The following is a 16,488-nucleotide window of genomic DNA, read 5'->3' on the forward strand; positions in this document are numbered from 1 at the left end:
AGAAAGCCACGACTTGCATGCCTATTCGAACAAGTACACGTGTCCCTATATGCACGTGCTTAACTACGCGCATGCGTGTGTGTACCATCCCTCCGACAGAATAATTCACCCCAACCAGTTGCCGCTGTGAGTAGCCTGATACAAGCAGTGCTAAACGAGCAAAAAGATAGAGCGATGAATGGCGCAAGAAATAAAAAAAATAAGGAAGTAGCGAACTGACTAAATAAAGAAAGGGGGGCCGCACCAAGGACAAACGATTTAGCATTAGACGAACGGATTCCAAGCACCAAGTAGCAACAGTATTTACCAGACGGTTGCATATGAATATATTTTGATGGGCATAATTTTTTTTTTTTTTTTTTTTTTTTTGCTACCACTTTTCCTTCTTTTTAAACGCAACCAAGGGATGGGCGTTTTATGTTAGTTGTGAATATCGCAATGCAATACTCCGCAATTTGTTAATTTATTTCCTGCGTTCGTCCGTTCGTCTGTTCTTTTTTTTTTTTTTTTTTTTCTTTTTTTACCCGTTTGCGCGGTTATGAGGTTGCGCCTTTATGCTGTTACGCGTTGATGCTACTGTTCAGTCATTCCTCTAGGCGATTTTATGTTCACCTTTTTAAACACTCATGGTCCTGCCCCCTCCCCCTGTGTCGCTCCGCTGTATTCCAAAGAAACGCGAAGGTGCAATTTTCCCCTCCCATCCGTTCGAAGGACGAAGCCCACCACCAGGGGCCACTTCCTACCCTCCACTGTGAGCAGACATGTTAGCAATCAATTTGGACCCTCTCTAAAGTGACACTCCTAGGAAGGAACAGAAAAAGCAATTATAGTAGTGTGTCCTCATACATGCTCACATATATACATATATATATATGTATTTAAAGATGCAAAATTAGTTGGCCACTTCTTTCCCTGAAGGGCTAAGTGCGCTGTGCGAATCCACGTTTGTGTGGGAATAGAATCATGTCCATCCCCACTTGTACACGCGGTAATGTTTGTCCATATCCATGGTACAGCTCATCAATTGGGAGGAAATAAAAACGCCTAGTATTTCCTGATAGTATCAAAACATCAGCGACGAGCAGAATAACACCCATCGTGAAAACACATCATCCTAGAAATTCCAATAAAGACAATCCATCTGAAGCGTTTAAAAGGTGGCATGTAACTCAAACAGATCCGAGCACAGTCAACGAGAAGATATTAAAAAATGCCTCACAATGACGCCGCTTATCATCACGAGGGAAAAGAACACATGCAGATTAGCCGGAAGGTGGTGAAACACACGCTGAGGAGGAAACGAAGTGACAGTTATAATGGGTCTATGAGGGATATTTATTCAGAGGATGGGCAGGCAAAAAAGGGAAATTGGGGGGAAGAGGAACATTGCGAGGGAAGTCAAATGGAGAGCCACACACCTCCGAAGATGAGCGGGATTAATGCAGAACTAAGTAGAGGGAGGTGTCCATTTCGAAACTCCTACGTCCACGTACTATATTTTAAAAAATTAAAATTAAATAAAAAATTGTTCGAAAAAATGAAAAACAAAAATATAGTCATATATTTAAAGTATAAAGAAACGACATGCACAAGTAAAGATATTCAAGTCACAGGCTCGGAAATAGCTAATTTATATTTGAGCTTTCTCATAACCGAGCCTCTTGTAGAACATGAAAAACAAATCATCAAAATATACATCAAATATTTTAAAGACAACAAATATAAAATTCTTTCATTTGGATTTGTTGAATTAAATTTTCACGAGTTCACGGAAAAATTTTATAAAAAAAAAAGCTACATGTTATGTTACGACAAAAATAACAATAAATATATTTTTGGCTACTTCGTCTTGTTGTTGGCTAATCAGATAAAGTGGACCATATGCAGCAGGAAAATCTCTCATGAATTCATTGACAAGTCTTACTTCGTATGGGACAGAAATAATTATGATCATCAGATTTTTTACATTTGTAAAAAAATTCAGAGTTTTCTATTGCAATCTGTTCACTCCCCAGGGGATCCTCAGGGCCATGCCTTTCAAAATCGCGCCCTGCTCAAGCATTTCGGCGTCACGCACAGCTGCCCCGGGACGTTCAGGTGGAGGGAGTCACAGGAGGGGACACCCGCTGGGGGAAGAGCGTCTAACATAGTGGGTGAAGAAGAAGGGGTAAACTGTGGAGGAAGTGGAATACAGGAGAAGACAGAAGTTTCTGGTAGTGAGACCCATCTGAAAAGTGCCCTATGCGGGTCCTTAACGCGCCTGGGGGATACGTACCCAAGTGAAGAGAGCGATAAAGATGAACAAGAAGGACTAGGCAACCAAGATGATATCATCAAAAAGAACCCCTCAACAGAAGGTCCAGAAAAAACGGATACAAATGACCATCAGATGGAAGAGCCGTACGAGTCTAACGAATTTAACAAGTTTAACGAGTCTAAAACTTCACCCCTCGCAGAAGATGGTCATATAGAAAATTGTGCCACGGATGAAGCAGAAACATGCGTCTCATATGCAGCGCTGTATGATGCCACCCACTGTTTGGAAAACGTAATAACGTGTCCTTTCTCTTCAACGGAGGATGTAGCTCAAACAATACAAAAAGAGAATACTTCAAATTGCGCTGAAAAGAATAATGTGGAGAGGACAAATATACATGAGGAATGCAAAAATGTAGAAGGCCATAGCGATGCGCATAAACACTCCGAATTGTCCGAGAAGGACTGGTCTTACTCCGATGCGGGGGATGCTTACGATGAAACGCACAAGATAGAAGACGACGAGCCGCTGGAGGAGAATACTTTCGATTTAATGCTATGCAAAAAAGTGGAAAATATTCTAAACAACGATGTAGACCATTTTGTAGAGGAAGTCCAATTTATTCTCACACACTTAAAAAAAAAGATCATAAAAACAGGCAAATTTTTTGAGGGGCAGCTAAAAAATGAGTACACTGACATTGAAGTGGTAGCGAAAGAACACGCCCCAGAAAAGGGGGATATGAAAAACGAAAAGGATGAGGATATAAAGAAAAAAAAAATTAGCATTGCGCATCTGACAAATGGTGAAATACAAAGTGAACAGAACTGTAATATAAAAAAGGATATACTTAGCATTTTGCAAAATTGCGTAAACACCACTTCGCTTTATATTAAATCCGTTTTAAAGGACAAAAATGTAAGCAAACAGGAGAAGGACATTTTTGTCGTGTACGATGATATCGTAGATAATATAAAAAAGGCAATATCTCAGTTTTTGCTAGAGGACATAAAATCACACGAGCAAAATTTAAATATTTCGCGGATGAAATCCATAAATTTACGAAAAAAGAAAAAAGAAAAAAAAAATACAAAGAAAAGTCAATCTGAATCGCCTAAAATGTGTGCCCTCGATAGGGAGATCGATGTATCCTCCGAAATGAGCATTAGCGAGGGTTCGAAGGACCAAAATAAGAGCTACATCGGGATACACGTGTCGACGGCCTTCCGATATTACCAGGAAAAGTGGAAGCGGAAGTTGTCCGGAGTTCGCACCTACGTCTGAGAAATCATCCTACGACAATCATTCCTTCTTTCCCATCTCGTAGCCGTTACGCACAATTTGTGCGTTTTTGTGTCACTCTCCCTATTTTGCGATAATTTTTTTTTTTTTTTTTGTAATTCCTAGTTTTTCTCATTTACATGAACGTGGTAGCAATGTTTGTTTGTTTTTTTTTTTTTTTTTCTCGCCCCATTTCAAAATAAGGAAAAACATTTTTTTTTGTATTTACCTGTGTGCATGTACATATACGCAGTCGTGTGTGTACGCTCTGCATATGTATCTATGTGTTTGTCTCGAAGCTACTACAGTGCTCGTCACCTCGTCATAGAACGATGCTACTTCATTCCACGACCGTTTTATCTTATTGGAAATTTTTTTAGAAAATTGGAAAAGCAGGGAAAACTGTGGTAAGCTCCGGAAGAGTAGGTGTTACATACGCTTTGGCTTCCTTTCCTACGGGGGAAGGGTTGGAAAACCTCGAGCAGTTGGCACCAACCTCTCCTGCCTTAAGAATTATATTTTTTGGTGCGTATGACGGTTTTTTCTTCCAAACGCAAAGCGCATCGCCCTCACCCACTTATGTCATTAATTGCGTGTAAATGGAATAGGATCATTTTGAAAGAACAATATCTATATCATCACGTGTTTACTGCAGAAAGGTGAACCTATCCGTATATGCAGACGAAAAATGCACCATAAAAAAAAATAAATAAAATAAATAAATGAAAAAGCCATGAGAAAAATTGTTAACAGCCCACAACGGTAACCCAATTCAGCCTCGGCAAGGTGTCGTAAAAATTGAAGTGTTAAAAAGGTATCATCTATCCTCCTGCAATGCTCATATAAAATTACATTCCACCAGTTTAACTTTCGCTAGTTGAATATCTCCATTTGGTGGAAAATGATCTTTTTTTTTTTTTTTTTTTTTTTTTTCCCCTGTAACATTGCATGGTACAATTTGTGCAATTTTCGCTAGCTGATGAAGTTGCTACTACCGCAGCTGTATCGCATCACCGCGACTGACTAAACATGGTAGGGTGAATAGTTTGCTAACCCGAGCAGGTGGGGGGCTCAGAACGGGTACATTGGACCATTCCACAACTTTCTGCTTTGTTCCTGGGCACACCTCTCCAATTTGGCACTTACCCACTTCTCCGCTAAATGAACGTGGACAATGTTCCGAAGGGGAGCAACCCGAAGCATGAGCAAACTTAAAAGACTCATTCCAGCAAGAGGTGTGAAAACATCTGCCAGATTTTTCACCTATGACCACTTCATCTTCAACTTCGATGACGTAGAAAATTTAAAAAAGTTAAAAGGACTAAACACGGAACCGTTGGTGATACAAACCCAAAGGAAGAAGGACAATTATGAACACATTTTAGATCAAAGTAAATTAAAAAAAACAAGAAGATTGCTCCTTCTTATTCGCAAAAAATTAATAAATTATGAACAGACCCCTCTGAATAGGTTCTACTTCATATTCTATAAAAATGTGGACTGCCTCTCCGAAGCCGAAGTAATCGATTTGTTATACTTGGCCATTCGGAATAGGAAATATTATGCGCAACAAGGGGATATAGAGAGCAGCTTCGACAGTGCATCTGGTGGTCTCTATGACGGGGGGAATACTTCCATCATCGGCGAGGGAAGCGACCTTACCAGGAACAACGTACAGGACATTTCTGATCATGTCTACACCAATGTAGGTGATGCGAAAAATATCACTATACGTAACTGGAAGAATGAGCACCTCGGGGGCGACAATCAGAAAGAACATGAAGGCTGTGCATCAAAAGCAGAAAACGCTGAATGGGGTGACGACACAAATAATGATGAAAATTCTCATCTAAAATGCAAACAGTTTCGCTCCGTCGCACAGAATGGGAGTTCCAATTGGTTCGTGGCTATGGAAGAGGATGCGGTGGATACCAGAGAAAATCATAACTACACTCAAAGACGTAACAATTTTAAGCGTAGTAATGTAGATTATGTACTGAGGCTCCTGTCCTCCTTGAGGGACTCGCTAAGGGAAAGAAAAATTGGCATGGAAAACACTATTACGTTGCTGGACGTGTATAAATTATCGTACTGTTTGCGCCACTACAGAATGGTAGAGGGGGATAGTTTCATAGTTACGTATATGTGCGCTTTACTAAGAAAAGAAATCAGTTACATAAATCAAAATAGGTGCGGCTACGAAATAAGGGACAATGAACAGTTAAACATTCTGCTAAACGTTCTTATTATACATCACAAGAAATTGAATGGGCATTTTTTTAACCTCCTATATGACTACCTATTTACAGTTCTTAAAAAGGAAATCTTCAGCCTGTCCTCCAAGAATGTATGCCTACTATTACAAGTGAATAATTTCCAGGTGAGTAAATACGATCCTTTTTTTCTTTCCTTGCTTGGGGGAGAGTCAACTCCATCCACGATAGTACCGTGTAGTATGGCAAACGAAATGTCGAATACTTCACAGATAAGCACCTCGCTAACCATGCCGGACGTGAATTACCTTCTCTTTTACCAACTGAAGAACGGTGCAATGAGGGATACACCCCGATTTGACCTACTCACCGAACTCCTTGCCAACACACCCGAAATGACTTCGCAAAAAATTCAAAATGTACATCTCCTATCTTTGCTACTGCTACGCCGTGACTACTCCAAAAGGTATGCTAGTGAGACGCACGACAATTTTATGCAAGTAGTTTATCATATGTACTCTTACCTGAGGAAGAATATGAATAGCTTATTAGGAAATAAAAAAAAAAGAGAAAAGCTTTTGAATGTCCGCTTTTTAAGAACATTTTCTCTAGCTCTATCTCTGATAGGAAATAATCTTCATGTAAATGATGAGTTGTGCCTCTTCGTACTTTACCTTGTAACCAATCCGGAGCAGATACTGACCATCGAGGACTACATAGATTTGCTAAGAATGTCCCATTTTTATAACTTCCAAAAAGAGCTATATTTCAGCAGGAGTGCTCTCTACTCTGATGATAAGACGTGCTTCTACATCTATGGTGGTGATGGTGGGGGAAAGCAACGGTACTTCCCCCTGAACTGGGAGCGATTATCAAGTTACATTTACGAATGCTTAAAGGTTATATATTCTTTTAAGGAGGAAGGAAGAACTTGGGTTGACACCCCTGGAGGAGATCTCGAGAAGGGTAGACAGCTGGTAGGCACTTCCAATGGGATAACCATTAAAAAGGAACAACATGTGGGTCATCCATCCAGGGCAGATATTACTAAACCTGCTACACTTGCAGAGGTGCCCCAACCAAATGGTAACCTAGAAACGTACCCTCTGGAGGGACACCCAATGGATGGGCCAAGCGGCATCGTTGAAAACGCCTTTAGAGTGAAACCACCCTCACAGTGCCTAAACAAGCAAAAAGTGGCAAAAAAAAACAAAAGCTACTATATGCATATCTTGGATATCCTACCATCGATACAAGAAGAATCAAGAAATAAATCTTTTTATAATCATCTGTTGCGAATATTCCAAAGAGACGTGGGCCATTTTAACCTACACGTGTTCGACTTAGACAAGATCCTATTCACGTATAGTCTCCTTAGCATAAGAAAGGAGGACCTCTCCTTGAATATTTTGAACTTACTAGAAAGGGTAAAAGAAAATCTAATGAGGAAGGATCATCCATTTGAAAAGGAAAAGTATCTTCTTCATTCTCTCTGCAGCATACTTTTGTCGATAGTTGAATTGAACCTCCTTCCAAACGTGGACATAAAAATTTTCGAGAAAAAGGTTCTTACGAATATCCATTCATTAAATGTCGATGCTATTCTAACTCTGATGCAGTACTACATTTTGAAGGGAGCAGAGAGCACCGGGATGAGTGTACACACAAACACGATTGCGTTATTGGTTCTGCATTACATTAAGAGGAAGTACGTGCTCCCGAGGGATAGTCCAGATGCAGATGCAAACCCATTCGAGGAGCTAAAGGGGGATGTGAATTATCCCACCATCGAGCATTATCTACACCAAAGGGGTATTCAGAATGGGACAGCCGCTTCCAAGGGGGAATATCAAATGGGGCAGAAGTTCAGCCGAAATGGAGACCCTTCCTGTGTTCCCCAAAACGATGCAGTGGAAAACGGAAGTAATTTTTGTATCGCCTTTGAAAAGATAAACGAAGATGATTTGTACGAGTTTCTACTGCTAAAATTTGTATTCATCTATCTCGTCACCCATACCAGCCTGTTTCATGATAACATCAAATATCATCATGGGGAGGAGAGGCAGTACCGCACCATGGTAAATAATCTTAACAGAATTATCCTTCACCTGAAGACTGACTTCTCCGACATGTTGTTAATGGGTCTGACTGATGGCGTCATAGTAGACGATGAAAATGACGTACATACTTCCCCCAAAAGGGTCCCTGCCAGTCGGAAAAATATCGGAAGGTATAAGGACGAAGCAGAAGGGACGATTCTGTCCATCTGTACGGCCCAAGGAGTAGAAAACGAGCACAGCGCAAGAACACAGAACCAAAATAACATATTTAGCCGCGCAAATTTTCGCCTACTCACGAACTATATGACGTTCATCCTTAAGCATGATCTGAATTTTCTCACGAATGATCGGATTTTCCACGAAGCAGTGGCTATACAGCATTTATTTGTTAAAAAGTTCAAAAGCTTGTACTACAGTTATAAGTACTCATTTGTCTATCGAAAATTAATGCTTTCATTAATTTGCGATATGAGGAGAAAATGCTCCATTCGGATGAATTGCCCTTTAAGTGCCCGCCAAAACAGCACAAGTGACATGGAAAAAATGAACATAAATGAGTACACACAGATATTAAAGCTATTTAGTGTCCTTTGTTCAAAGGAGGGAATGGAGGGAAACGCTTTTTACAGCTACTTAACACAAAACTGTGTGCAAATGTCTACCTCGCAGCAGCCCCAACAGTATGATATTATACTGAATCACCACTTAATTTACGACATGAACAAGAGTGAAATTGTCAGTGTTCATTTGAATGTCCCTTTTTTTAACTACATCATTCCTATGCTCATTGAGACGAAAGCCTTTTCCGTTGCAGTACAGGTGATTTTCACCCCCACGGAAAATGTAGATACGTATGCAACACTCTTCAACGTTATGTGGGCGTTCTTAAAAAGTTATAATTATGACGTGATACTGATCAAGAGAAGAGGGGAAGCGTAAGGGCAGGGGGATTATATTGTCCATCCCCTCCATGCTTCTGCACAGTGGAGTGGATCCACGGAAGGTACTCCACCCCTGCACACATACACGTTATTGCTCTACCGAATTGGCACTGCATCGTTTGGTGCTTCATATAATGACGTATAAATTGAAAAATACGTTATAGGCATTTTTTTTCTCCTCCTTTTTCTGCATTTCCTTTTCCGCTTTTTTTTTTTTTTTTTTTTTTTTTGTTCCTCTTTGATACCCTTTCCACAGTAACTCCTACACTCGAATATTTGTTATAGAAAAAAATAGACGCAACTGCACAATATGCACAAAAAAAAAAAAAAAAAAAAAAAAACAGACACAATTATGCAGTGTGCAGAAAAAAAAAAAAAAAAAGTCCTTCTTTCCCCTAGGGAAAAATAAATGATGCTGATCCGTAGGGACAAAAATTGGCTATTCAGTTTGTTTTTCAAACTGTATTAAGGGGCGGAAAAATTGAGGGAAGACAAGCGTGGTACGGATGCGAAAGTAAGAGGCCCTTGACAGAGCCTTTCAGTTTTACCCGATAAAAAAATAAACGAGCTGACTAACTTATTTCTTCTCCCACTTCCTTTTTATGATTTCTCACCCTTCCTTATTTTCTCCGCATTTTACGTGGGCCACAAAAGCCCCCCAAAAAAGCTAAAATCATTGCAATGAGTAGCTAAGAGGGAGCTACAAAATTAGCCACAGCATTGGGCACTCAGCTTCCAAACAATCTAGGCAAAAGAAACCACCTAGAATAATTCGTGCGTTCTGACGGCCATGCCATTCGGCGCGCACACCAAAAGGGGGGGGAGTAATACGTGTCAACCAATGTTGAGGGAATAAGCGGGCGTCTCTTCATGGCAATGTTTGGTCTGCCCGATTGGTCACCCCGCTTCTTGGCACCGCTTCTCAGCACCCCTTGACGCAACACACGCGATGGCCAAGCGCGGAATTCCCCATCCTTCTTGTGTGGCTAATTAAATTTTGTGCATGCGCCAGAAAAAGATTACAGCGCATTTGTTAAATACAAGGATTGTGCATACATCATCACACACATGGGTGTTTGACGCAGGTTGACTACCAACCGAACGAATGATCACATGTTTGCCCTTTTTTTTTTTTTTCCCCCCCCCATCCCCATTTTGTGACAACCCCCCTCCTTGCGTGCATGCATGTATACACAAATGTGTGTGTGCTTCTTTCAAGGCTAACGCTAAAAATCTCGTTCAAAAAAAAAAAAAAAAAAAAAAAAAGGCAGAAAAAATATCTAGTCCCATTTTTGATAGTCACCTGGGAGGTTGCATCTTTGTAAGCACGCGCATCCCTCCAGCTGGCTTAAAATTTTATCAACGCAGATTAGCCGTACAGAATGATGCAGAGCATCCAGGTGAACTCACCCAAGAAAGTGGTGCGGATGCAAGAAGGAAGTGACGAAGATGAAGAAAACGAAAAAGAAGAATACCTCATCACCAATCTTACCGAAAAGAATAAAAATATGCCTAGTCTTATAGTCCGTATTCCAAGTAACATGAATAAATTTTTAAGCAAAGAAGAGGTAAAAATAAGCTTTAATGAAGATATTAAACTGCCTAATAAAAAGGGGAGCAAAAAGTTGCGCTCCTTTAAGATGGAGCCATCTCCAACAGGCATCTGTGAGCAAGTGAGTGAGAAAACCATGGAAAATACCTACGCGAGTTCCGATATCAAAGTGGACAGTACGTACCAGTCGGATGGGACAGATGGAGGGGTTACCCCTAGAAGCGGGTTGGTCCACGAAGGGAGCGACCGTGAAAGCAACGACGACAACAACGATGACGACAGTGATCATGATAGTAACGACGACGATGATAGTGACGATGATGACGACGAAATGAGTGAGGGACTCATCAAGACATTCAAACAGAACTACGTGGAGAAGCACGAAAAGGACACAGGCAATGAAAGCGTTACCTTCCTAAGGGAACACACAAAAAATGAACTAGAATACTTTCTTCAAAAAAAAAAATTACACAGTTCATACGAAATGAATATAAATGACATTATCAACATCGACTATGATAAGCTCAACGAGAAAAATATCATCCCATACTTTTTAACGAACATGTTCGATGCAGAACAAAAGAAGAAAAGAGAAAAGTTGAAGCAACTATTGGAGGCCAAGCAGAAGTCCATTCTGGAGAGATCAAACAGGAGGCATAAGAAACAAATGGAGAAGGAAGTCAAGGGCCATCAGAAGGGAAAACACAGGCGCAGTTCCAAGGGGGACAAACAGACGAAGGGCGAGAAGGTGCACAGTGCGAAATTGAAAAAGGAGAAGGGTAAAAGTGGAAATGTTGATGAGGAGGATGAGGATGAAGAAGAAGAAGAAGATGATGACAACAACAATGATGATGAGGAGGAGGAGGATGAGGTGGATGAGGACGATGACGATGGCGACTATGAGGATATCTATAGCAGGAAGAGCCAGTCCGATGAGGGAGACGACTCGTACGAGCCTGTCCCAACCGGCGGAAAGCGGAAAAAGAAGCAGGGGGCCAAGCTAGTCGGGTTAAAGGATAAGAGGACACGCACCGAAGAGGGAGACAACGAACAGGAGGATACATACCTGGACGACTTCGATAAAAATGTCGACGTAGACGCAGAGGTTGATGTGAATATTTACAACGATCCGACGCTGTACGGAATCGAAGGAAGTAGTGACTACACGGATGGGCTAAAGAGCGACGCAGAAAACTCGCAAGAGGAAGAAGAAACAAAAGAACAACAACAGACGGGAAGCAATTCAAAGGGATCGAAAAAAAAAAAAAAAAATGTAGAGGAACTAGGAGAGGATGAAGAAAAAATAGATGATATAATAGATACAGAAACGCAAAAATTAATCTCCTATGATTATTATTCCAGTGTAAATATAAAGGAGGTGGTAAAACCCAGTTATAAAATAAAATCATTAACCCCATTTATTCCCATTGAAGAAAATATCGACAATTTAGATCACGTCCAAAAATTGCAATACCTCATTAAAAATCTGCCTCACACACATATAAAAGAAAAGAGGTCTCTCTACCACTACAATATTAAGCAGTTTATCAAGTGGAAAGTGTATCTAATGAATAATATAAATATTTGTCTTTACGGAATAGGGTCGAAATATCACGTGCTCAATCTCTTTTGCAACATATGTCTAAATGACGGTAATAAATGCATTGTTTTAGGATTCGAAGAAGAAATAAATTTTGAAGAAATAATAATACGCATATTGGAGTACCACTATAAGTACAAAACATCAAAAAATTTAAAGTCCTTTGATTTACTCTACGAATTAATACATAAAGTAAATGAGACCAATATACCCCTTTATTTTGTTATACATAATATAGATAACGTAAAATTATACCCCTACTATGAATACTTTTCTTTTATGAGTCAATATGATAATATTCACTTCGTTTGTTCCATTGATGATGTTTCCTTTGAGCTTAACATGAACTTTAAGAATATCAGCTCCATTAATTTTCACTATGTCAAGTGCCACACGTGGTTAGATTATCGTCACGAAATTTTGAGGCAGTGGAATAAATTCCTCCCCGAATGGGTCTTCAATAAAAAGTGCGAAGAAGTAGATGTCAAGAAAAACATAGAAACTATATTAAATGCACTTAGTATAAATCATAAGAGACTCTTTAAAATCATTGCATCCATCCAGTTGGAAAACCTGGAAAAGGGCATCTATGGCGTGGAAAAAGAGTCCTTGCTCCAAGATAAGCGAATATTTACCGTCGGAGCGTCCAGTATCAGAATAAATTCCCTTCTTGTTGAGTTCGTGTCCCACAATGTTATTACCGAAACGAGGCTCAAGGAAGGTAACACTTTCCTCAAAATAAATGCAGACAAGGAGGAACTCAAGAAGGTAGCTGAGCAGTTGTGAGGTGTAGAAAACGGCTCCCTCCAACAACTTCACGCTCTAAGAAAAAAGCAGTTAAAACTCCTACGCACCTTCCCTCCCCCTTTTTTTTTTTTTTATAAACATTTTTTTTTAGTCTATAATTTACAAGTTGGAAAAACTTCTTAATGTTAAAAAAATTCGAGGGCCAATGCGCTTGCGCATGTAAGGTGTTGAAAAAAAAAAAAAAAAAGGACATCCGGAAAAGCCGGAAGAAAGATCGTTAAGAAATTCGTGAAATTTACTTATGCCGTTTTGGCTCTACTGATGTGCACTCGGGTGTGTGTCCCATTAGTGCATTTACCAATGTGTTGATCTGTGTATCCCATCTCCGTCTAAGTCGTCATTCCTTCACTGCAACATCGATTAACCGTGTAACCGATAAACTGACTAACTAAACCAACGGACCAACCGAGAAACCGCTCAGAAGGCGTCCGCCTCCTCGTCGGGGGCGTCCGCACCATCGCTGTTCGCCTCATCATAATCGTTTTCATCATCTGCGTTGTAAACATCATTCGGAAATGCAATGGCTGTGTTGTTCTTGTTGATGGTGAATACAGTGAGCTCCACGTACTTGTCAATGGTGTTAAAAACGTGGGCTTTGGTAAATCCCTTGGTTACAGCCTGCCTTTCGATTTCTTCGATCGATATCCATCCATTCCATTTTTTTTTCTTTTCCATAATCTTCTCCTTTATACTTTTAATAATATTCATAATTTCAGTGGACGAATCTTTCCTTCTTCTTTTTTCCGTTTGTTGGGAGACGCTAGCCTTGGACTGCTCCGTTAATCTGATGGCTTCTTCAAAATCAGCCGTCTCTATCACATCGCTGTCTCTCAATCTGGCTAGCGCCTGTGATATTCGAAGAATGGCTAACAGCGCTCTCGGTGTTGTATAATTAATACGGGTGTCGTTGTATCTTTCCTGTTGCGATTCTAGTTGTCTGGAAGAAACATACCACTGGGTAATTTTGGGGATCAGATCTGGCGAAATCGTGGGTTCTTTTTTTTTAGCTAGCTGAATAAACGCCCTTAGTACTGTTTTGTCAATTTCTTCATAACTTTCACTACTCAATTCGGATCTTTTCTTTTTATCATCATGAGAGTCTGCGCACTTCAAAATGTTCAGCACATGTTCAGCTAGCTTCTTATCCTTATCCCGATCAGATATGTCCAAAAGTAGAAACTGTAAATCAAATCTGGTCAACAACGCAGCAGGCAAATTCATGTTGAGCATAACGGATTTCTTACAATCGTATCTGCCATTAATAGGGTTTGCAGCCGCTAATACGGAAGACCTTGCAGGCATGTTACTGCAATGACCAGCTTTAGCTATGGAAACAGTTTGTTGTTCCATAACTTCATAAATGGCTGATCGATCAAATTCGTCCATCTTGTCAAATTCATCAATGCAACATATTCCTTTGTCTGCAAGGACTAACGCTCCTCCCTCTAAAGTTGTTTCGCCTGTATTGGGGTCTTTCAAAACGGCTGCAGTTAAACCAACGGAACTACTTCCCTTTCCTGTTGTGTAAATTGATCTAGAAGCAATGAGACATACTTTCTTCATTAGCTGACTTTTTGCAACTCCTGGATCTCCCATGAGTAGTATATGTATATCCCCTCTTATCATGCCCCCATCTTTTTTTTTTCTTGTGCATCCTCCAATTAGCTGTAGCAGTAAAGCCTTCTTCACATCGTCATGTCCATATATTTCAGGGCCAATATTAAAGGCTAACCTTTCGTACAAATTGGGGCTATTTTTTAATGCTTGAACTTCTTCCATAATTTTGTCATAGTTATCAATATGCTCGTTAAAATTTTCTTTATTATTTTGTACGTAGTAAATATGAAAAACCTTCTCTGCAATGAGTCCCCCTTTTAAGGCTTGAAATCCACTCTTCGTGACTGGCATCAAAACCCCTGTGAGGGTGACAGACATCCCAGGTTGTACAGAAGTGGTGGATTCACCATGAATTATACAGTTCATACTTCTTGGAATATCTCCTTCTGGTAACTGGCTAGGTAATTCCTGAACCTTAATTTCTTGGTACTTTACAAATTTACTTAACTTGGCTTGAAATTTTAGTGACCCTCTAACACCATGCACATTTGTGCATCCTGGGCAATCAAAAAGAGGCATAAAAAAAGGACCATCCACTGCTTTATATGCAAAGACATGACATCTATCACATTCATAAGTGGCTACTTGTATCCTTGGCTTCAATTGAGTAGCTCTAATAACTTCACATTCGAATGTACTTAAAGAGCCTATACAGTCTGCATTCACTACTCTCATTTTTCGAACCAAATCTCTTGAACTTGGGATTAGTATAATTTCAAAATTGACTCTTAAATAGGCTGGCAGTTTATATTCTTTCATTCTTTCTTGCCTAATTTCTTCTATTGGTTTAATCATATCCCTAAATAAGTTGTTAAATGCTTCTTTTTCACTTTCGTCTGTGGAATACCCACTAAGATCTTCATTATTTATTCTTCTCAAATTCTTCCTCTTTATCTTCTCGCTTTCGTCTTCCTCTCCATAACCCTTTACAAACCTTTTGAAACATTCATCGGACAAACATTTGTCTGCGGCGGAGTACAGAAGCTCCATGTATCTGTGTGTGTTCGTCATTATCCCATTGTACACGGAGTAATCGACCTCCTTGTTTTCTTTGCAGAAATGCTCCCTCAAGTCGTCCAAATATATTGGTAGTAATTCCGTTTCGTGATTGTAAATCCTTTGCAGGTATCCTTTATATTTTAACTTCCCCCAGTTTGTGTGGTTCGCCGAAGGATCTTCGAACGTATCGAAAAAGGTAACCAGCTCGTCTATGTGCGAATTGTAATTCTTCACCGCTTCTAAATATTTGGTGTGGTTATCATCCACGTAAGTCCTTATCTCCATTTTCCTCTCCCCCATTTTTGTACTTTCAGGTGTTACTGGGCAACTTTCGGGGGTGGGGATCGCCACGCGCTGGGCAAAACAGGGGGGCACCTATATTTATGCACACTAATATGTATACTAATATATCTACTAATATATCTACTAATATATCTACTAATATATCTACTAATATATCTACTAATATATCTACTAATATATCTACTAATATATCTACTAATATATCTACTAATATATCTACTAATATATGTGTTTATATGCATTTATATTCATTCACGCGTGCACAGCTGGGACCCTCTCCCGCGCTGGCTTATGGAAAATTACCAATTTACTGTGGGCAGGCGGAGAGTGTGTGTTTTGGGGAAACCCTCTCAAGGAATTTCCGCTAAACACAATTGAAACGGAAGGAACTCTCACCCATATATGCCTCACGCATTGATAAATACACATCCACGCGCGCTACTTCGATTGACATATGTGTATTTTGGCCAGAATAAAAGGAGAAAAAACGTGAGCACATTTTTTTCATTTTTTTTATCTGTGCGCTGCTTCGTTTGCTCTTCTAAAAAAAAAAAAAAAAAAAAAAAAAACGTGCGGCACAATTTGCTGTGCTAAACAAACGCTTAATGGCTTAAAAAAATACGTCACAATATACTAGCACGATACGGATACCATTTCGTCGTCGAAATTTCTTTCGTAAAAAAAAAAAAATTATTATCAGGGAAACGTCAACATAGGCGAACATAACTATTTCGCTAAAAATAGACATAGGGGGTTTTAAAAAAAAAAAAAAAAAAAAAAAAACTGCAGCCTTCTTCGCGTGAATGTGTTCCTGATACATGAGAGACTACGGGCGTTTTGTGCGACTCAGAAGGGGAA

General features: G+C 39.8%; 4 protein-coding genes across 4 annotated transcripts; 3 read left to right on the forward strand and 1 right to left on the reverse strand.

Annotated features, from left to right (window-relative positions):
* Nucleotides 1-1,210: 1,210 nt before the first annotated feature.
* Nucleotides 1,211-3,541, forward strand: PKNH_0103600 (conserved Plasmodium protein, unknown function; the record flags this gene model as incomplete). The annotated part of the gene is made up of 1 exon (XM_002257495.1): nucleotides 1,211-3,541. The coding sequence occupies one exon, from the start codon at nucleotides 1,211-1,213 to the stop codon at nucleotides 3,539-3,541; it is 2,331 nt and encodes a 776-aa protein (XP_002257531.1).
* Nucleotides 3,542-4,712: 1,171 nt separating this feature from the next.
* Nucleotides 4,713-8,750, forward strand: PKNH_0103700 (conserved Plasmodium protein, unknown function; the record flags this gene model as incomplete). Its single annotated transcript, XM_002257496.1, has 1 exon — nucleotides 4,713-8,750. The coding sequence occupies one exon, from the start codon at nucleotides 4,713-4,715 to the stop codon at nucleotides 8,748-8,750; it is 4,038 nt and encodes a 1,345-aa protein (XP_002257532.1).
* Nucleotides 8,751-10,134: 1,384 nt separating this feature from the next.
* On the forward strand, nucleotides 10,135-12,690 carry PKNH_0103800 (origin recognition complex subunit 2, putative; the record flags this gene model as incomplete). Its single annotated transcript, XM_002257497.1, has 1 exon — nucleotides 10,135-12,690. One exon carries the CDS (start codon nucleotides 10,135-10,137, stop codon nucleotides 12,688-12,690), a length of 2,556 nt encoding a protein of 851 aa, XP_002257533.1.
* A 438-nt stretch (nucleotides 12,691-13,128) lies between these two features.
* On the reverse strand, nucleotides 13,129-15,627 carry PKNH_0103900 (DNA replication licensing factor mcm7-like; the record flags this gene model as incomplete). The annotated part of the gene is made up of 1 exon (XM_002257498.1): nucleotides 13,129-15,627. One exon carries the CDS (start codon nucleotides 15,625-15,627, stop codon nucleotides 13,129-13,131), a length of 2,499 nt encoding a protein of 832 aa, XP_002257534.1.
* Nucleotides 15,628-16,488: the final 861 nt, after the last annotated feature.

The sequence above is a fragment of the Plasmodium knowlesi genome, assembly GCF_000006355.2.
Source record: "Plasmodium knowlesi strain H genome assembly, chromosome: 1".
Taxonomy (NCBI): Eukaryota; Apicomplexa; class Aconoidasida; order Haemosporida; family Plasmodiidae; genus Plasmodium; species Plasmodium knowlesi.